Source organism: Geotrypetes seraphini, chromosome 6, assembly GCF_902459505.1.
Source record: "Geotrypetes seraphini chromosome 6, aGeoSer1.1, whole genome shotgun sequence".
Lineage (NCBI taxonomy): Eukaryota > Metazoa > Chordata > Amphibia > Gymnophiona > Dermophiidae > Geotrypetes > Geotrypetes seraphini.
In genome coordinates, this window is record NC_047089.1 from 208,827,819 (window position 1) to 208,850,095 (window position 22,277).

The window sequence follows — 22,277 nt, forward strand, 5'->3', positions numbered from 1 at the left end:
AGGCAATTGCTGCAGAGAAAGAGAACGTGTCTTCTTGTCTCCGCGGAATTAAATGAACTGAGGATCCTCTCAGGAGATGCGCCCCCTAGTTCGGTCGGGAAGGCACGCGCGCAGGCGCGGTGCAGTGCTCGAAAGTTCGAGATCTTCAAGCAAGTTTGCTTTCGAGGCTGTCCGCTGCGGGGCTCCGTCGGTGACGTCACCCATGTGTGGGAATATGCTGCCTGCTTGTCCTGGGATAATAATTCTCTTTTATTGACTTCCTGTACAGCAATCCATTAGAACTTAGTAGAAAGACATGCCCTGCAATATTTCCCATCCAGGTACCCCCTATCGGAGCATCCCCAAATTGGCAATAACCTCTCAGTACCAAAACCAAAATATTAAGTCAAGTCATTTAAAATCAAACTTGTGGCTCTATATGGCAACGAGCAAAGGTATGGATCCCAGACTTGAAGAAAAGTTCTTTTACATTGAGCAGACAAACAAGCTTCTTGTGCTTCAAAGAGCAGCAATCGATGAAGTTGGTTTCGCCAGTGCCAGAATCCTGGTGGAGAATCCTGCAACCAAAACTGCATTATACATTTGTGTCCTACCATACAAGTTTTCTGAAATAACAAACTTCTACCCTCCCATACACTCCAAAAGAAGCAGCCTTACCAAACAAAACCCCCAGGAGAGAAGATGACATCAGGTTGCTCCACAAGCCTCCCAAATAGCACAAAATTTTATCCCAAAAAGATTTAATCAAGGAGCAATGCCAGAGTGCATGGGAGGCAGAATTGGCACATTTATTGCAGGTAGAAGAAGCAGTCAATCCTGAGTGGAATGCCTGCACTTGAGTAAAGTATGCTCTGTGTAGGATTCTATAAGCACATTCTCTCCAAAATGAACTGGTTATACATAGTGTGACCATATGGCTCCAGAAAAAGGACGGATTGAGACATCCGGGTTTTACTTCCATTGAAAGCAACCAAGATGTCTCAATCTGTTCTCCTTACTTCCATTGCTTTCAATGGAAGTAAAACCCGGATGTCTCAATCCGTCCCCTTTTTTCTGGAGCCATATGGTCACACTAGTTATACAGGAGGGTATACGCAAAATGGCTTGACAAATATTGTCTTATAATGGCACTCCTAAATCAGAACTCCACTTTGTTACCAGATCTGCATAGGATTTAAAGGGCAAAAATGACCCAAATAATCTTATGTAGGTGGAAAACAGACAACAGAATCCCAGCATCTCCTGTAAATAGTTAATGCAATTTCTTTGCAATCTCAGTAAATAAACCATCAGTTCGCAAGGTGGCCAGTCAGTAGGCTAATTGAAGGTAACCATAGAAATCTCCCGGCCCCACCACCAGATTATTAGTAAGCTCTTGATGGGTCAAAAGAGAGCCTTCCCCATCTAGGACCTGAGCCAAGGAGTACATGCCTTGAGTGCCCCAACTCCGAAAAACTGCAGAGGTGGTGCCCAGGGGAAAGGCAATAAATCAGTGGCTGTTGGATTATAATGAAGATTCTTCAACAGCCGGCGCCATCCCAATCTCAAGGGGTTAAGCAATGAGCTGACATGGGCTAATACAGGTAGTTTAGAATGGAGGGCATGGAGCAAACAGATCAACTGTAAGGGCTGAAAAAGACAGAGAAGCAAGAACCAAGAGAAAGCCTAGCGAGAGGGGGAGGGTTTTTAACCTGCATTTATAAGTCTACTTGTTCTAAAAATAGCATTTATTGTTGTTAAGTACATATTTTCCAGCATCTTTCTCTGCCATATTTAGTACAATGGCCCTTAATTGATAAGGAAGGTGTGACACTCTTACCAGAATGCTAGATGTAATCAGTCTGTCTGACATCTATTTATTCAATTTTCTATACCATTCTCCCAAGGGCGCTCAAAACGGTTTACATTAATTTATTCAGGTACTCAAGATTTTTCCCTATCTGTCCCGGCTCATAATCTAACTAATGTACCTGGGGCAATGGGGGGATTAAGTGGCTTGCCCAGGGTCACAAGGAGCAGTGTGGGTTTGAACCCACAACCCCAAGGAAAAGCGGGAGGGGAGATATAATAGAGACGTTTAAATACCTATGTAATGTAAATGCACATGCGTCAAGTCTCTTTAATTTGAAAGGAAGCTCTGGAATGAGAGGGCATAGGATGAAGTTAAGAGGTGATAGGCTCCAGAGTAATCTAAGTAATCTAATATTACGTAGAAATGAATAAAAGCAGTAAAATGCTGGCTAATTACCTTAAGAGAAAAAGAGTTAAAGTACAGATCCCGACGATAAAAACCTCTACTGGACAACTTCTTTCTTCTCATTCTTCTATTTCGGCGGCTTTTCATTCTTTCTACTCTCAACTCTATTCCTCAGATACCCCTGATCAATCGGATATTATTAATCAATTTTTGACTTCTTTGAACTCTACTAAACTTACCGTATCGGATTGTGAATCTCTACAAAGATCATTTGACGTTTCTGAAATAGTGCTATCTATAAAACATCTCTCTTCTGGGAAATCACCTGGCCTAGATGGGCTTACGGTAGAGTTCTACAAAACCTTCCAACAAAAACTATCCCCTATACTCACGTCTCTATTTAATTCTCTTAATCCCCAGAGGATCTCCAACAGTCACTTTTTAGATGCTGTTATCACAGTTATCCCTAAACCCAACAAAGACCCCCAGCAAATCCCCAATTATAGACCTATATCACTTTTAAATGTTGACTACAAAATCTTTGCTACAATCCTCTCTTCTAGGCTGCAACATCATATTAGTAAAATTATTTCCCCACATCAGGTTGGTTTTATGCCAGGCAGACTCATTACTGATAATTCTCGCCTGTTTTTTCATTTAAATTCCATCGCTAACTCTTCTCATGAACCTTGTATAGCTCTTTCTTTAGATGCTGAAAAAGCATTTGATAGAGTAGAGTGGTCTCACTTATTTCAAACAATGCAATGGTTTGGTTTTCCTCCTAAATTCTTAGAATATGTTAAAATCCTTTATTCTAATCCTAGAGCCTCTGTTATTACAAACAACATACTGTCGCCTTTTTTTACCCTACAGCGAGGTACTCGTCAAGGATGTCCCCTCTCTCCATATCTTTTCAATTTGGCCCTCGAACCCCTTCTTTTAGCCATTAACTCTCATAAAGATATCTCCGGTATCCTGCTTAATAAAACAGAATATAAACTTTCAGCATATGCTGATGATGTCTTACTATATCTCACCCAACCAGACAAATCCCTACCTGCTCTCTTTAATCTAATTCAGGTCTTCTCTTCATTTTCTGGTTACAAAATCAATAAGCAGAAGACGGAAGTACTACCTCTTAACAAGTATTCACGTCCTGAATTGATCCAATCATTTGACCTTCTTTGGTCTCCATCACATATAAAATATTTGGGAATTAACCTCTATACATCCCTTCCTGCTACTATTAAACATAATAGTGATAATCTCATAGCTATTCTTAAATCATTAATACAATCTTGGCATCCCCTTCACCTTTCCTGGTGGGGTAGGATAGAGACAATCAAGATGGTAGTAGCACCTAAAGTTAACTTCGTACTCAGCATGATCCCCCACATATTCTCGCCTCACTTTTACAAACTGATTGATAAACACATAAATACCTTTATATGGAATAACAAACCGCCTAAAATAGCTCTTAAAAAACTTAAAGCTCCAAAGACCAAAGCAGGGGTTTTTCTTCCAGATTTTCTAACTTATCATAAGGCATTTATAGTACAACAGACCACCCACTGGTTTTCCACCTCGAATGCTTACGTCCCCCTATGGCTCCAACTTGAACGTGCTCTCTACCCGGCATATCTGACGTTGGCCCCGCTATTAACTTCTGATGCTTTACTTTCATCTGTAAACCCCATCATATCCCAATCTGTTACCTGTCTCCTTGAATTCGATGAGCTATTAGAAATACCCGTCAGAACTTCAGCATATATCTCCATTTGGTATAACTCGTCTTTTCTAATAAATAAAAAACCAATAATCTGGCCTCAATGGTCCAGACTTGGGATACAATACTTGATAGACATCTGTACCCCCTCTCTACAACTTTTGACCTTCTCGGAGTTGCAAGCCAAATTCGCCCTTCCGGCCTCATCGTTCTATCAATGGCTTCAACTCACCTCCATGATAAAAAAATCTAAAGTCTTACAGCTGAAAATCTTAAGAACCCCTACTATACTTACGCTGTTTCCCAAACTCCTAGTAATAGGCCATGTTGCTTCACATCTCTATAAAATACTTCTGAACTCCCGAACTGATGTTCATATCCCCGTACAAAACTCTTGGGAATTAGATTTAAATTGCCATTTACAAGATAAACAATGGGAAGTTTTTTGGTCTAAAACTATCCGAACTATTCCATCTGCTAACTCTATGCAATCCATGTTCTTTCTACATCACAAAGCCACTTGGACGCCTCAAAAACTACACGTCTCAGGTCTGCTGCCTGCTAACAAATGCTGGAACTGTAAATTGCATCCAGGTACTTTACTGCATATGCTTGTGGAATGCCCCTGCTTACAAAACTTCTGGACGGATGTCTGGTCAATTATTCAAAAAATTTTTAATTTTACTTTCAATTTTTCTCCTACAGTGGTCATATTGAAATCTGAGACTCCTTTGCTCGACTTAACTGCACCACATTATGCCTTATTTAACACGCTTCTCATTGTTGCTCTGCGACTCATATTATCTAACTGGAAATCGTTTGATTCCTTAAACGTGCACTTTTGGTACCAATCTGTCCTACTACAACACAAGCGTGAAATGCTGATCTCTGCTGCTATTCCCCTGAACGCTAAAGTCCATATTAAATGGGCTAAGTTCACCGAATACCTGAATTCTCTCTAATGCCTTACCGCTCATAAGTTAATGCCTAACGTCTTTTATATCTTATATCTCTCTTTCCAACTTCTTCCTCTCTCTCTTTCTGGCCTCTGGGGGACTCTCTCTTCTCTTTCTCACCCCTTGTTGCTTTCTTACTTACCTTTCGCCCTCCGTCATCACCCTTCTTTTTCTTTCTTTTCCCTCTTCTCTCCTGACTTTTTTTTTCTTTCCTTGAATATCTTCCCGCTACTTATCACAACACCATAGAATATTTTTACCTCTGATTATATGTATCTAACGATTTTCTGTTGTGCTTGAATAATTGTTTTTACTCATTTATTGTTCCACGATTATGGTATTGATATTGATTGTTTGTTTCTCTCCTTTTTTTGTATTTTGATAAAATTTTCAATAAATTTTCAAGAGAAAAAAAAAAAAAAAAGGAAATACTTTTTTACAGAAAGGGTGGTAGATGCATGGAACAGTCTCCCAGAAGAGGTGGTGGAGATGGAGACTATGTCTGAATTCAAAAGGGCCTGGGATAGGCATGTGAGATCTCTCACAGAGAGAAAGAGATAATGGTTACTGCAGATGGGTAGATTAGATGGGTCATTTGGCCTTTATCTGCCATCATGTTTCTATGTTCCATTCAAGTACTTGTAGTTAACATATCTTCTTGATAAATCCAGGCTGACTGGATACTTAAGACATGTATATTCTGGGCAGTGGCTTTTAGGGTCTATCTGCATTAACATTCCAGAGTCAGAATGTTTAGTATAATATCCCAGAGACCTTTGCTGACCCTCTGGTTAGGCCCATTTCATACACTGACAAGAGGCATTCAGTAATGTAAGGTGAAACTAGCAAATAAAATACATGGAAAATAAAGTTAATAGAGGAAAGCATAAAACATACGCAGCTAATACAAGCAGAAAATAAACTTATATATTATGTTATGTTAAAAATGCATACAATACACACCAAAAGACATGTGAAAAGAAAATCAAAAGATAGCTTCTTTGCGGAAAACAAAGAACTGATGGTCTGTGAGCTAGCAGAAGGTGGGAAGGCACATGCACAGTATGAACAGTAGTGCTGCCCAATTTGCGACTCGAATCGATTCACCGATTCTCTTTGGATGAATAGATTCGAATAGATTTGCTTTTACAAATAAACAAACTCACCGATTCGTCGGCCCCCCTTGCTAGAGACCTGTTCCGGCTTTCCCTTTGCCGCTGGAGTCCTTCCATATAATGTAACTTCCGGTTTTGTGAAACCAGAAGTTACATCAGAAGCAAGGACTTCGGCAAAGGGAGCACCGAGCAAACCTCTGCATGCAGATCAGCGGTAGCAAGGTGATTTTTAATTGATTGGCTGGCTCTCTCCTTCCCGGCCGGAAGTATTTCTCCTCTCCTCCCTGGCCAAAGCAGTGGTAGTGAATGAGATTCACTACCCTGCCACTACTCTGGGCATCTTCTCTCCATTCGGCTACCCAAGCGAAAACAGGAAGTTTTCACTGAGGGCGGGCCACAGTGGAGAGAAGATGCAAGGAGTGGTGGCAAGAGAACTCTGTGGATCGCTAAATCACTATCGCCACCGGCAACATGTTTTTAACATCAAAATAAAGGTAGATGGGGAGAGGGAAGATGGACTTGGGGGAATTGGTGGACTGGAAAGGGAGAGATGGGGAGAAGATTGATAGGAGAGATGAACTTGGTGAAGGAGGGGAGATTGACTTGGGGGATGGGGAGAAATGGACTTGGGGGAGTTGGTGGACTGAAGAGGGAGAGATGGGGAGAAGATGGATGGGATAAAAGAACTTGGTGGAGGGGGAAGATGGACTTTGGAGGAAATAATGTAAAGGGGAGATGGGGGAGGGAGAGGGGAGATGGGGGAGGGATGGAAGAAATAATGGATCTAAAAACAGAGGAGAGGGAGTGAGATGGTAGACAATGGGATTTAGGGAGGGAAGGAACAGAAAGGGAGAGAAGATGGACACAAGGGATGGTGTCGAGGGAGGGGGATAGAGATACTGGATAGGAGGGTAGTTGGAAAAAGAAAGGGAGAGCTGGTGGACCCTGGAGTGGTAGGGAAAGAGGGAAAGATGCTGGATGAAAGGGTAGTTGAGAAAAGGAGAGATGGTGGATCTGGGAATGGTGGGGTCCATCGCTGCAGCTACAGGAATAGAGACAAAAAAAAAAAAAGGAAAGATGCAAGACCTCTGGGGGAGGGAAGGGAAATGGAAAGATGGTTACCACGGAGAAAGAAGAAAACGACAAATGGGCAAGAGACCCTGGCAAGCGAGTTATCAGAAGATGTTTGTTGCAGAACCTGGGACCAATATGATTTGAATAATGACCAATAACAAAAGGTAGAAAAAATAATTTTATTTTCTCTTTTGTGATTACAATATGTCAGATTTGAAATGTGTATTCTGCCAGAGCTGGTATTAGACCACGTACATGAGCTAGTATTTAACAGAGAGGAAAAGTCTTTTTTGTTTACACCACAGCGCCAGTGTGGATAGGAGAGGGCAAAGCGGGTGAAGAGGCTATAAAATAAACCCATCAGGATGTTTGAAAAAAGAACACCCAATTAGGCAGGAAAATCGAAATGAAATATTTTGTCCTGAATCGGGCAGCACTAATGGACAGTCTTTTGATTTCTTAAAGTGACAGTTCACTTTACAGTCTGTACTGGGTTTCATGGATGACGCCACCCACATGTGAGAACATGCTGCCTGCTTGCCCTGGGATAAATTTTATCCCTTGAATGTAACACACTTGTTGAAACCTTGTTAATTCTACAAGTTACACCAAGTAAATATTTGGGGTTAGGGTAAATAATGTATTTTTCCTTTTCATGCTACACCTTGCTTGACTTTATTTCCCTTCACAAGCCTTACCCCAGGCTTACTATCTTGAATGCTCACGCCCATGCTGTTACACATACCAACTCTTTTGTCGCAACTACATATAGTTCCACATATCGACGTTCCTGAATGGGTTTTCTTGCCTGGAAAAGAAAGTCTACATTTAAAATGATGATCAGTTTTTACATATCACATTTAGCTTGTAGTTCAAGCAACAAAACTATGGTTTTCACATTCTGCTAATTAAAATACACAAATAGTGGCACAACCACATGAAGAAAAAAAAGTCACTGGCCCTTGCCTTCCATTGAACTGGTGCTATAACTAGGTCTATGCATGCAGGCTCCAGAGGTGGCAGAAGACATTGTAGGAGGACTTGGAGCAGCAGCTCAGATAAAAGTAGGACTCAGGGATAATGTCCCTCTCTATGGCTGTTTAAATGGTTCACCTACAGCCATACAATGTTTCATAAGCAGTGCTTTATACTTTCAATAAGAATGAAAAATAACAAAGTATTTAAGGATAAGAGACCAAATTCTTGACTGCAGAAGTCTCCATACCACTTGCTCGGTACTTAGTGGAAGACCTTTTTTGCAGCAATAACAGCCATTGCCAACTGTGGTTAATACAGTGGGTGACTACTTTAATTTTTTCTGATATATAATTTATTTTTTTCTCATATCACTCTCTGGCACACAGAAGAACCAGTGTGCATGCAGACTGATTGGGAGATGTATAATATCTGCTCTGCAAGGCAAAGGCACTGGACATTGAAGGGAACAAGATTAGATAAACAGGTCCTTCAGATAGGCCTCTAGAACAGTGGTTCCCAATCCTGTCCTGGAGGACAACCAGCCAGCCAAGTTTTCGGGATAGCCTTAATAAATATGCACGAGAGAAATCTGCATATAATGGAGGTGACAGGCATGCAAATCTGCCCTATGCATATTCATTAGGGCTATCTACCTGAATACCTGACTGGTTGGTGGTTCTCCAGAACAGGGTTGGGAACCACTGCTCTAGAGAATGCTAATAAACAGGCACTTTAATCTTGTCTGTTATTTGAAGCATGTCTCTTTGAATCTTTCTCTAATAACTCTATATAATTGCTAGAATAAATAATTACTGTACTCTTATCTACGGCTAAACAGCAACTTTGCTAAGGGGCCCCTCCTCTCTGCCTCCTACTGTTCATGTCAATTCTGTTTCTGAGCTTCCTTTCATTCCTTTTTTCATCTTTGATAAGACCAGGTCAGGGAGCGTACAGGGTGACTCACATGACCTGAAGGGATATGCATAGCCATCAGCCCCTGCCCATAAATCATAACCCTCCAATTAAAAGTTTTGTTAGTAACATTAGAAATGGCACAATCCAAAGCTTGGCTAAGCACATGAAAGAGCAGAACAAAGGAAGATTTATGGTTTCACCTTAGCTACATGAAAGGTATTTGAGCAGTACATAGACTAAACTGCGTGAGACAATCGCGCACGGACAATGCTGAGCAGACAATCACGTGCAAGATGTCAGCATGCTGGATTGACACACTTCGTCCAGGCTTCGTCCAAGGCAAGACAAATCATGGGCTGCATACGAAGGGGTTTCGTCAGTCGTAAGGCGGAAGTCATTATGCCATTGTATAGATCCATGGTGAGGCCCCACCTGGAATACTGTGTGCAATTCTGGAGGCCGCATTATCGCAAGGATGTGCTGAGACTGGAGTCGGTGCAAAGAATGGCCACCCGGATGGTCTCGGGACTCAAGGATCTACCATACGAAAAACGGCTTGACAAATTACAGCTATACTCGCTCGAGGAGCGCAGAGAGAGGGGGGACATGATCGAGACGTTCAAGTATCTTACGGGCCGCATCGAGGCAGAGGAAGATATCTTCTTTTTCAAGGGTCCCACGACAACAAGAGGGCATCCGTTGAAAATCAGGGGCGGGAAACTACGAGGTGACACCAGGAAATTCTTTTTCACTGAAAGAGTGGTTGATCGCTGGAATAGTCTTCCACTACAGGTGATTGAGGCCAGCAGCGTGCCTGATTTTAAGGCCAAATGGGATCGGCACATGGGATCTATTCACAGGGCAAAGGTAGGGGAGGGACATTAAGGTGGGCAGACTAGATGGGCCGTGGGCCCTTATCTGCCGTCTATTTCTATGTTTCTATTTTAAAGCACTCTAAGAGTGTGTGTGGGGGAACCACCCCACTTTACTTAGAACTGTTGGCGCTCCCATTAGAGGGGAGGGTGTTGGGGGGAACCCCCCATTATAGAGGAAACAGCCTTTTCCCCTCTTTTTTAGGGAAAAATTACAACAGGAGTGCCAACAGTTCTAAGTAAAGTAGGGGTTCCCCCCCAGCGCCCCTCGGAGTGCTTTAAAATAGTGTTTCAATCCAGCACACTGACATCCTGTGCGCGATTGTCTTGCGTGGTTTTGACTCGTCACCATTTGAGCTAATGAATATGCATTTTCCTACAGAAAACTATAAAAACTGAGCTCCTAATCCCAGAAAAAGGGGGTCTTACACTCTCTGACACACATTTCTGTTTTGGGAGGGCAATGCCTCCCCAGGAGAATGCCTCAAAAAATACTTCTGACAGACAAATCTGTCTTTGTCTGTCTCTTATGTCTGATATTGTGAGCTTATTGGGCCCGATTCCGTTTAGGACGCCGGTCTCAGTGGATGCCTACGAAGTGACTAAGAACTGCATACCAGTGTCCTATGCAGAATCGCGTCTGCCCTAATGAATAGACACCTAGCCCCCCGATTCTCTAACCAGCACTCTGAAACTGCAAGCTCAGCTGATTGGGGGGAGGGAATACCCCTGAAATGATCAGCTGAGGATCCCCACCCCCAAAATCGTCATGAGGGATGCCCACTCCCTCCTGCCTAATACTGCCCAACACCCCATCACTGGCGATTGGCAGGAGGGATGCCCACTCCAACCTGGGATGCACCGGTGAGGGGCCTAAGACCCTGATTGGCCCAGATGCCTAAGGTGTCAGTAGTTGGGGGTTTAGGAGGACTGGTAGCAGGAGGGACTGGGCATCCCTCCTGCCAATTGCCAATAGGGGAGTGTCAGGAGTTTAAGGGTCAGCAGCAAGAGGAAGTGGGCATCCCTCCTGTAACCCATGTACTGACTAAATGTATCTTTATGGTAACCCACCTGTATCCCATACACTGACAAAATGCACCTTTTGCATTTTGCAAGTATTGTAACCCACTTGCATCCTATGTACTGACAAAATATACCTTTACTGTAACCCACTTGTATCCCATGTACTGACAAAATGAATCTTTAATGTAAACCACTTGCATCCCATGTACTGACTAAACGTATCTTTATTGTAAACCGTTTCTATCCCATGTACTGTCAAATGTATCTTTATTGTAAACCGCTTCAAACTTCACGGTATAGCGGTATATAAGAAATAAATTATTATTATTATTATTATTACTCGCCAGTGGGAGGGTATCAGGGGATTGAAGGCTGTCAGCAGAAGGGAGTGGGCATCCCTCTTTCCAATCGCTGATCCGGGGTGTCGGGTGGTGTTAGGCAGGAGAGAGTGGGCATCCTTTCAGGTATGGGGGTCCTTTACCATAGCCGGCTCAGTTGATTGTGACAGGGGTATTCCCCCCCCCAATCAGTTGAGCTGGCAAGACTCTCTGAAGCTGCAGCTTCAGGGAATCCTGCCAGGCTCAGCTGTTCGTGGATTCCCATGCCGCGATCAGGTCAGCCAGCCACATCTACTTTTAAGATTTGAAATGTAGGCTAGAATTTTGCAGGGGGCGCTAGTGAGCCACGCAGCTAATGGTGGCATAGAACCTCAGCTACCCAGAATAAAAGAAAGAAATGACAGAGAAGAGAATTGCAGTGAATTATATCTGTTGTGAAGGTGAAAATACCTGAGAAGATCATAGCTTAGCAGATCCCTAAGCTATTATATCAGATGTGAGGAAGAAAGACATTGGTGGAAGCTGCTGTGACTCAATGGGTAAAAGCCCTGTTCCCATCTTCCAAAAATAAAAGCCCAGAGAGTTATTTAGCAGATCGCATTAAGGACATCCAAACTGTGCCTAAGTTTCGTCCATCAAACTTAGGTCTATCTGAAGCCCAAACTAAGCTCAAAAGTAGACCTGGCTTTCAATTGCCTACAATGTAGGCATGATGTAGACATCCTAGGTCACTCAGCGTTATGTAAATTAATCAAAGGACGTCTATATTGAAGCCTTTCCCAAACCACTTTTTCTGTTAGGCACAAGTTTCCCGTTGGACGTCCACTAAATTATGGATCCACCTACAAGTTTCAAGTTTATTAGCATTTTTTGAATCGCCTATCAAAATATCTAGGCGATGTACACTCTAAAAGCCACAGATAGTGGTTTCACATATATTTTTGACAGGCTAACGTCTACATCCTTTCGACACCTAAGTGGCAACTAACGCTTGTTAAGGCTCTTAAATGGCTCATTATCCACTTAGTTTGGACGTTTCAAGTTTCAAGTTTATTAAAATTTTTGATTAATCGCTTTGTCTTTTTTCAAAGCGATGAACATACATATATATAAATAGAATTAGTTAAAATTACAATATTAAAAACAAAAATTAAAACATTAATTATACATGACCGTAAAAATAAATGTAAAAGAGACAAAAAACATGACACGACATGAGTATAGGGAAAAAAGGGATAAGAACTACAAAATATAATTAAAAGAAGGTTGGGTAAAAACATAAAGTAGGAATTTATTTTCTTTAAATATTGAATCATTGTGTTCCAGATTATAAGTTATTAATCAAAAGCATCTTTGAAAAGTAACGTTTTTAAATTAATCTTGAATTTATCAATATCATGATCTTTTCTTAGGTAGATTGGCAAGGAGTTCCACATTTGTGGAGCAGTAACAGAAAAGATAAATTGTCTTCTAGTATTTATAATTTTAAGAGATGGAATTGTCAGTAAATGTTGTTCGTTAGATCGCAATACTCTATTTGTGGAATAGGGAATCAGTGTTTTATAGATAAAAGCAGGAGTTTTAAAAAACATTGCTTTAAAAGTCAGTAGACATATTTTATATGATATTCTATGGGTTACTGGAAGCCAGTGGGCGTTCTTAAGAAGCGGCGTTACGTGATCAAATTTTTTTTTTTTTGTTATTAATTTTATGGCAGTATTTTGTATTATTTGTAACCGTCTTATTTCATTTTGTGCAATTCCCTTAAAAAGTGCATTGCAATAATCCATTTTGGAAATTATTAATGAATGTATAAGAATATTTAATGATTTAGGACAAAGATATTGTGACAAGGAGCGAATTTGGTGGAGTCTATAGAATGAAGATTTGACAATACTGCCTATATGCTCATGAAAGGTTAATTTACTGTCAAATATAACTCCTAGGATTTTAATACTATTGACTACTTGTAAAGGAATATTTTTTATTGTGATGGGTGCACTGATTTTAGGAGTCTATGTCCCGCTCAGCGTTATGCATTGTGACAGTGCCAGGGGTAAGCCTAGCATTGGCAACCGGGCTCCCGCCCCAGGCACAAATATTAGCACTCTTTGGAGGACCACTCTGGAATAAGCACAGCAGAGAAAAATGAAAGGAAAAAAAAAAATCCTTCAACCAATAATTGGTCTGTATGTGTTGTCAACTGGCCTTAATTTATCCTGCTGTGAAAGTTTCACTTGGGCTCTGAGCACGTTCTACCTGTCAGCTCCACCCCTTTCCTTAACCCTTGCTGGGTCAGATTGCCTGACCAGAGGTTTAACCGGAGAATTAACAGATGGTTTATAAAAGGAATTATAGAGGCTTGGAACAGGTATTCTGTTCTTCTCTGCCATCCCTTCTCTGTTCTGCCCTGCCTGTCTGATCTTAACACTCTGTTCTGACCTGCCTGTGGGATCTTAGCACTGGGAACAGAGTTAATGGGCAGCTTCCTTGGCTAAGGAAAAGGCACATTTGCTTTAGTGGTAGGGTTTAAAGCAGATTTTGAACCAGTGACAGAAGCTTCCCTGTCACAGCGTGATTTAGGCGCCCTTTATAGAATCAGGGCCTAATTGATTAGCAAGGTGTTAGCATGTGGGCCCATAGGGCCAGATTCTCCAAAAGGCGCCTATGTCAGCAGCTACTTACAAAAGTGGCACTGATTGCGTATCAATCACACAACAGTGCTGTTTAGAGAATCAGGGCTATGTGAAAGTTGGGCGCCGGAAATGTAGGCCAAGGTTTTAAAAGGCCTTCATTTCCAGTGCCTACCTTTCAGAAGAATCGCGTTTACAGAGGCACCTAAGGCCACTTCCAGTGTCAACCATGCCTACCTTGGCTGTAGGCGCTGCAAGCTGCCCCTCAGTTGGCACAATGGTGCTGTTTTTGGATGTGTCTACGAGGGCCTCCATTATTGTAACGGTGTTTTAATTGTTTTTTAATTTGCTAAGTCAATGATTGTGCCAACAACCAAATAAAACAATTAACTTAGGCGGCAGTAGAGCACCTAACACTACCTAACTTATGGCACCGTTTAGAGAATTTGGGTCTTACTGCCTATAAAGTAGGTGTTGGTAAGGGCTCACATGATAAGTATAATTTCATTGAAACAAAATTAATATACTATATCTTCCACCCATATACAGCTGTCTAAACTCTTCTACCCCTAACTTATACTATAGGTGGGAAAAATAGCCTCAGAATAGAATGACTACATTGTTATATATTTGCATAGCAGTTCATTCATATTTTCAATCAAAGGCTATACCACTTCCCCCCTCATTTTATTTTAACTTTTTTAAAAATATTTTTTATCTTTTTAACTTTTTAATTTTTAACTTATCCACTTTCTTCTTCTTTCTAAAATATTTATTGAGGTGTTTTAGAAAGAAGAAATGAAGAAAGTGGATAAGTTAAAAATTAAAAAGATAAAAAATATTTTTTTAAAAAGTTAAAATGAAATGAGGGGGGAGGTGGTATAGCCTATGATTGAAAATATGAATGAACTGCTATGCAAATATATAACAATGTAGTCATTCTATTCTGAGGCTATTTTTCCCACCTATAGTATAAATTAGGGGTAGAAGAGCTTAGACAGCTGTATATGGGTAGAAGATATAGTATATTAATTTTGTTTCAATGAAATTATACTTATAGTGTAAAATACACTGAAAATATATTAATTTTTAGTAACTTTGTTTAATGGCCATGTGCCCATGGAGAGATCAGCACATGGCCATTAATTAGGAAAATGGGAAAGTCGGCCATTTTATGGTTGCAGCACAGGAAAGCTACATGTAAGTGGCATGCTAAGGCCATTTTTGTCATGGCTTTAGTAAAAGAACCCCATAACATGCAATATATTTTTTTAAAAGGTATATTTCTATACATTTAAAATAAAATAAAATGCTAACAGCCTTGTAACTTTCTTATGAAGAAGATTTACAAAAACAATACTTACTTGTGTAAATTCTATTTGTTGATTGACTCCTTCAGTATCATTTTCTGCCAAAACTGAAAAGTCCTTATATACATCATCCATTTTATACATGAGATGTTCAAATCCCGGAGAAGATTCCAGTGGCTCAATTATGTAGCTGTCATTCATTAACTCCACTAATCCTCTACCAAAATAGATGACATAACAGTAAGGGATGCTAATTACAAAAATTAATTAAAAAAAAAAGATCACTGCTCAGTAAGATTTCAGATGTACCAGATTAGCTGACCGAGAAGTAACAGGCAACTATTTATCTGATATTTGCTTTTGACTCCATGGTTGAGGTAGCATTCTTAAACAGGACTAAAGGCAAGCAGGGTTTCAAAGTAATATTATACAATTTTAAATAAACTGTTAATGTAGCTCCTACCTACACAACCAGTAGCTTATATGATGGTGTACAATCCAGGCCATACATATAACTTTCAATGGAGCTGCTTTAATTGAACCAAAAAATATGAAGTTAGAGCAGAGCATTATGAACTACTTAACCATACTAAGAGCTGGATGCACTGCATTGTCCAGTCGTTGCTAAACAGTTTGGCTGGTTTAGCAATGACCTAATTTTCCGACCCAATGCTCCAAATGTCTCACCGCGTGGTTTTCCATGCATTCGTTCATTCTCTGACTCTGCCATGCAAATGACCTCATTAGTATTAAAATGAGGTGATTAAAATTAGAATGAGCCATCCAATCAATGGGTTAACATCACAAAGGCATGCATTAAATTTAGTGACAACTAATAAAGACCTCAAAAAACCAATAGGTCTAAAGGGGCCTTAAGCGTCTGAGTCAATCAAGGCCTTAGGCCCCCTGCCGGGTGCATCCTGGGATACACTGGGAGGGACATTAGGCCCCTCCTTGTGCATCCCAGGATGTACCAGGAAGGGGAAGGCCCACCATTTTGGAGAGATGGGCCTGCATGCAGAAGGGACTGGGCATCCCTCCTGCTGTCTTTTTCTTCTTTATGGAACAATGGAATGTTTTGTCATCAATTATATTAGATAAAATAGTCCCACTTCAAAGAAGGAATAAAAAAATGGGTAATCAATACAACAGTGTTAAGTAGTTCTCAACAGAATTATTAGCCTTAAAAAGAGAGTGCAGAGGGCTGACTGAGCCTGCCAGCGATTTCTTCCAGTCAGGCACCCCTGCAGCCACCACCCGGCACTTGCCGACTCGGAGAGGAGGTCCTCTCTCCCTTTAAAAGAACTGGTGAGCCGCGGAGAAGAAGAGGGCTGACTGAGCCTGCCAGCGATTTCTTCCAGTCAGGCACCCCTGCAGCCACCACCCGGCACTTGCCGACTCGGAGAGGAGGTCCTCTCTCCCTTTAAAAGAACTGGTGAGCCGCGGAGAAGAAGAGGGCTGACTGAGCCTGCCAGCGATTTCTTCCAGTCAGGCACCCCTGCAGCCACCACCCGGCACTTGCCGACTCGGAGAGGAGGTCCTCTCTCCCTTTAAAAGAACTGGTGAGCCGCGGAGAAGAAGAGGGCTGACTGAGCCTGCCAGCGATTTCTTCCAGTCAGGCACCCCTGCAGCCACCACCCGGCACTTGCCGACTCGGAGAGGAGGTCCTCTCTCCCTTTAAAAGAACTGGTGAGCCGCGGAGAAGAAGAGGGCTGACTGAGCCTGCCAGCGATTTCTTCCAGTCAGGCACCCCTGCAGCCACCACCCGGCACTTGCCGACTCGGAGAGGAGGTCCTCTCTCCCTTTAAAAGAACTGGTGAGCCGCGGAAAAGAAGAGGGCTGACTGAGCCTGCCAGCGATTTCTTCCAGTTAGGCACCCCTGCAGCCACCACCCGGCACTTGCCGACTCGGAGAGGAGGTCCTCTCTCCCTTTAAAAGAACTGGTGAGCCGCGGAGAAGAAGAGGGCTGACTGAGCCTGCCAGCGATTTCTTCCAGTCAGGCACCCCTGCAGCCACCACCCGGCACTTGCCGACTCGGAGAGGAGGTCCTCTCTCCCTTTAAAAGAACTGGTGAGCCGCGGAGAAGAAGAGGGCTGACTGAGCCTGCCAGCGATTTCTTCCAGTCAGGCACCCCTGCAGCCACCACCCGGCACTTGCCGACTCGGAGAGGAGGTCCTCTCTCCCTTTAAAAGAACTGGTGAGCCGCGGAACGCGGCCCGCGGATGCGTGCCTAAGGCCGCGTGTTCGAAGGGGCGTGGTCAAAGGGGCAGGTTCTGCCCCTTTGAAGCCCCTTCGAAGCCACGAGGAGCGAGGAGTAAATAAAGGGAATTACCATGGGAAAACGGAAAGCTAAGATCATATCTTCTTCCCTGAATGTGATTGGACCGATGGATCGTCATTTTTCCGTTTCAACTGTGACTCCTACTGAAGGTAGGCTTGAAATTCGATCCCAATCTGCTTCTATCTCTTCTGGCGAACCCACGCCTCCACCTCAGCCTCTTACACAATTAAGGGAGAAGGTAGACTCTGTATCCATATTAGGGTCAGATTCAGCCTCTCCATTACCTTTAGAACTGGATTCTAAAAATGTATTTGAGGGTGAACAATCCTTTACGGTATCTCCTGTCTCAATGCCTATTGGTCCTATTTCTAGGCCCGAGATAGGTAATAAACAGATTACGTTGCAAGATGTCTGGACTGTAGTAAATAGAATTGAGAACTCTTTACAGGGCACTGTAGTTCAACTTTGTCAGTTTTCCTCAGAAATTACAAAGAAAGTAGCTGAACATGATTCTCAATTGGCAAATATGGGGAAGAAATTGGATAAAGTAGAAACATCTGTTGTTGCAATGCAATCATGTGTTGTATCTCATGTCAAGGATAATACTATATTACATCTTCAGTTGGAAAAAATGGAAAATGGTATGAGATCTAGAAACCTTAGGTTTTTGAATTTTCCTATTTCCCATTATCTCTCTCCTTTGGAATTACTAAAAATGTATTTTAAAGATATACTTTCCTATACAGGTTTAGAAAAATTCACTCCAGATAATCTTTATTATTTACCTACTGGTATTAAAAAGATATCAGAAGAAGGGGGGGAAGATCAATTAGTATCACCTGATAGTTTAAACATTTCCCAATTTCTTGAATCATCAAAAGATTATATAGCCAAAAGAGCAACATTACTAGTCACTTTTATGACTGAAATTGAGAAACAAGATATACTTAAATTGTATTTTCTGAACAAAAATGCTCTGTTCTGTGGTCAACAGATAAATATCTTTCCAGATGTCTCTAGACAGACACAATATAGGAGGAAGCAATTCCTGCAACTCAAGGATAAAACCTTGGGTGTAGGTGCATCATTCTTTCTTAAGTTCCCCTGTAAATGTTTAGTGACTTTTCAGAATACTAAATATATATTTTTAGATCCAGCTCATTTAGAGAATTTTCTTATAGATAAACCTAAATTAGATATACTACCGGTTACTAATGCAGAAGCTGAGAAGGAATGAATATATAGAGATTTATTGCCTGGTGTTATAGTTTATTGATTGATGTTTAGTTTCTTATATTACTTTCTGGAGGATAAAAACTGTGACAGGATTTGTCAACCCTCAATAATGTGGGCTTGTTTATGTTTATATTTTAATTTGAATTATTTTCTTCATATCTTGTATTTTTTTTTCTTGAGTTTGTTATGATGTAACAATAAAATTTATAAATAATAAAAAAAAAAAGAGAGTGCAGAAAATTAGAAAAAAGATGGAGAAAACATCAAACTGATGACTTAAAATCTTTATGGAGAAAAAAGATTTCCTTCTACAAAAAGCTACTAGCTGATTCAAGAAAGGATTATAATTCTAAACTTATTGGGATAGATGCTAGTGACACAAAAAATTTATTTGAACTAGTAAAGGAATTAACTAACACTACTAATATAATTAATATTCTCATGGATAAACCACCATCAGTTCAACAACTAGCACACTACCGTATTTTCACGCATATAACGCGCGCGTTATACGCGTTTTTACCTACCGCGCATACCCCTCGCGCGTTATACAAAATTTTTTTTACATAGTTCCCACCCCGCCCGACGCCCGACCCCGAACGACCGCTCGCACGCGCTCCCACCCGCACCCGCATCCACGATCGGAGCAAGAGGGAGCCCAAGCCCTCTTGCCCGGCCGACTCCCCAACTCCCCGACAATATCGGGCCAGGAGGGAGCCCAAACCCTCCTGGCCACGGCGACCCCCTACCCCCACCCCGCACTACATTACGGGCAGGAGGGATCCCAGGCCCTCCTGCCCTCGACGCAAACCCCCCTCCCTCCAACGACCGCCCCCCCCAAGAACCTCCGACCGCCTCCCCAGCCGACCCGCGACCCCCCTGGCCGACCCCCACGACACCCCCACCCCCCTTCCCCGTACCTTTGGTAGTTGGCCGGACAGACGGGAGCCAAACCCGCCTGTCCGGCAGGCAGCCAACGACGGAATGAGGCCGGATTGGCCCATCCGTCCCAAAGCTCCGCCTACTGGTGGGGCCTAAGGCGCGTGGACCAATCAGAATAGGCCCTGGAGCCTTAGGTCCCACCTGGGGGCGCGGTCTGAGGCACATGGGCCCAACCCGACCATGTGGGTGACGAGGTGACGAGGTGACTGGGTGACGAGGAAGCTGGATGTTGGTGAGTCCCTGGACATCGTCTACCTGGATTTCAGCAAAGCATTTGATAGCGTGCCACACCGCAGGTTGCTGAACAAGATGAGTTCTTTAGGTTTGGGGGACACTTTAACCAAATGGGTTGGGAACTGGCTTGGAGGTAGGCTTCAGAGGGTGATGGTGAATGGCACTCCCTCCGAGATGTCGGAGGTGATAAGTGGAGTGCCACAGGGCTCCGTCCTGGGCCCGATCTTGTTCAACATCTATATAAGAGACCTGACAGAAGGGCTTCGAGGTAAAATAACATTGTTTGCCGATGATGCCAAACTGTGCAATGTAGTGAGCAAAAGCACAACAGACAAAAAAGCAATGACTGACGATATGGTGCATGACTTACTTCTGCTGGAGCACTGGTCTAGGTCCTGGCAACTCAGTTTCAATGCCAAAAAATGCAAAGTCATGCACCTGGGAAGCCAGAATCCATGCAAGATCTACACCCTAAATGGCGAGATCCTGACAAGAACTGTAGCAGAAAGAGACTTAGGAGTGATTGTCAGGGAAGACATGAAGTTGGCAAACCAAGTGGAGCAAGCTTCATCCAAAGCAAGGCAAATCATAGGTTGCATACGCAGGAGTTTCGTCAGCCGTAAACCTGAAGTCATTATGCCACTGTATAGATCCATGGTGAGACCGCACCTGGAGTACTGTGTGCAATTCTGGAGGCCGCATTACCGCAAGGATGTGCTGAGACTGGAGTCGGTCCAGAGGATGGCCACCAGGATGGTCTCGGGACTCAGGGAGCTCCCGTACGAGGAGCGGTTGGGGAATTTGCAGCTCTACTCACTCGATGAGCGTCGAGAGAGGGGAGATATGATCGAGACATTCAAATATCTCACGGGCCGCATCAAGGTGGAAGAAGACATCTTCTTCTTCAAGGGTCCCGCGGCAACAAGAGGGCATTCGTGGAAAATCAGGGGCAGAAAACTGCACAGTGACACTAGGAAGTTCTTCTTCACTGAAAGGGTGGTTGATCGCTGGAATAGTCTTCCACTTCAGGTTATTGAGGCCACCAGTGTGGCGGATTTTAAGGCCAGATGGGATAGATATGTGGGATCTATCCACAAAGATAGATAGCGAGGATCACTGGGGTGGGCAGACTTGATGGGCCGTAGCCCTTATCTGCCGTCTATTTCTATGTTTCTATGTTTCTATGTGCCTCAGGCGGGACCTAAGGCTCCAGGGCCTATTCTGATTGGCCTACGCGCCTTAGGCCCAACCAGTAGGCGGAGCTTTGGGACGGATGGGCCAATCCGGCCTCATTCCGTCGTTGGCTGCCTGCCGGACAGGCGGGTTTGGCTCCCGTCTGTCCCAACTACACAAAGGTACGGGGAAGGCGGGTGGGGGTGTCGTGGGGGTCGGCCAGGGGGGGTCGCGGGTCAGCTGGGGGGGCGGTCGGAGGTTCTTGGGGGGGGTGGTCGTTGGAGGGAGGGGGGTTTGCGTCGAGGGCAGGAGGGCCTGGGATCCCTCCTGCCCGTAATGTAGTGCGGGGTGGGGGTAGGGGGTCGCCGTGGCCAGGAGGGTTTGGGCTCCCTTCTGGCCCGATATTGTCGGGAAGTCGGCGGTCCTTCAGGGTGGGGGTGCGAGTGGTCCTGCCGGGGGGGGGCAGGGCAGGGCGGGCGAAAGGAGAGTCGGGACAGCGCACGGAGAGGCGGGGCAGTGCACGGAAAGTCAGGGCGGGTGAACGGAGAGGCGGGACAGCGCACGGAGAGTCGGGGAGGGCGAAAGGAGAGTCGGGGTGGCCAGAGGAGAGTCGGGGCGGGCGAAAGGACAGTCGGGCAGCATGCGCGGTATACCCGTGAGCGCGGTATACAAAAGTTTTTGTACATAAAATCGTGGTTTCTGCACGCTATACCCGTGTGCGCGTTTTACACGGGTGCGCGTTATCTGCGTGAAAATACGGTACTTTAAAATTAAGGTTCAAGATATTAAAAATCAATTTCTACCACAATGTAACTCCACACAAGTGTTCTATAATAAAGATCTAAAAGTTATCAGAGGAGACCTTTACTGGACTAAATTTGACAAAATTAAGTGGGATGACTATCAAATTTTATGATAAATATATTAATTCTTATTGTTATTTAGAGATATGGCCAGTTCTTCGCCTAAAAGCTGGATTCTGATAAATATATTAATTTTTATTGTTATTTAGAGATATGGCCAGGAGAAGCCAGTCCTTCGCCTAAAAGCTGGATTCTGTAACCGGTGTCTGTCAAAAAGAACACCGGTTACAGAATCCCCCCCCCCCTCCCCAGCAACGATCGCGGCAGGAGAGATGGCTCATCTCCCCTGCTGCGATCCACCCCCCACCCCTGATCGTATTGGGCAGGAGATAGCCCAAGCCCTCCTGCCCGAAGAACCCCCACCCTCCCCTAAACAATCAGGTCAGGAGGGAGCCCAATCCCTGCCACCCC

At 43.4% G+C, this 22,277-nt stretch overlaps 1 protein-coding gene across 1 annotated transcript in view; it reads right to left on the reverse strand.

Annotated features, from left to right (window-relative positions):
* Positions 1-303: 303 nt before the first annotated feature.
* LOC117361893 (disintegrin and metalloproteinase domain-containing protein 18-like) overlaps positions 304-22,277 on the reverse strand; it is a 48,015-nt gene continuing 26,041 nt past the window's right edge. Inside the window, exons 6-8 of the mRNA XM_033947456.1 lie at positions 15,192-15,354; positions 7,814-7,876; positions 304-557 (exon numbers count right to left, since the gene is read on the reverse strand). Of these exons, the coding sequence (XP_033803347.1) occupies positions 381-557; positions 7,814-7,876; positions 15,192-15,354 (403 nt within the window). The 3' untranslated portion in view covers positions 304-380. The remainder of the gene's footprint in view (positions 558-7,813; positions 7,877-15,191; positions 15,355-22,277) is intronic.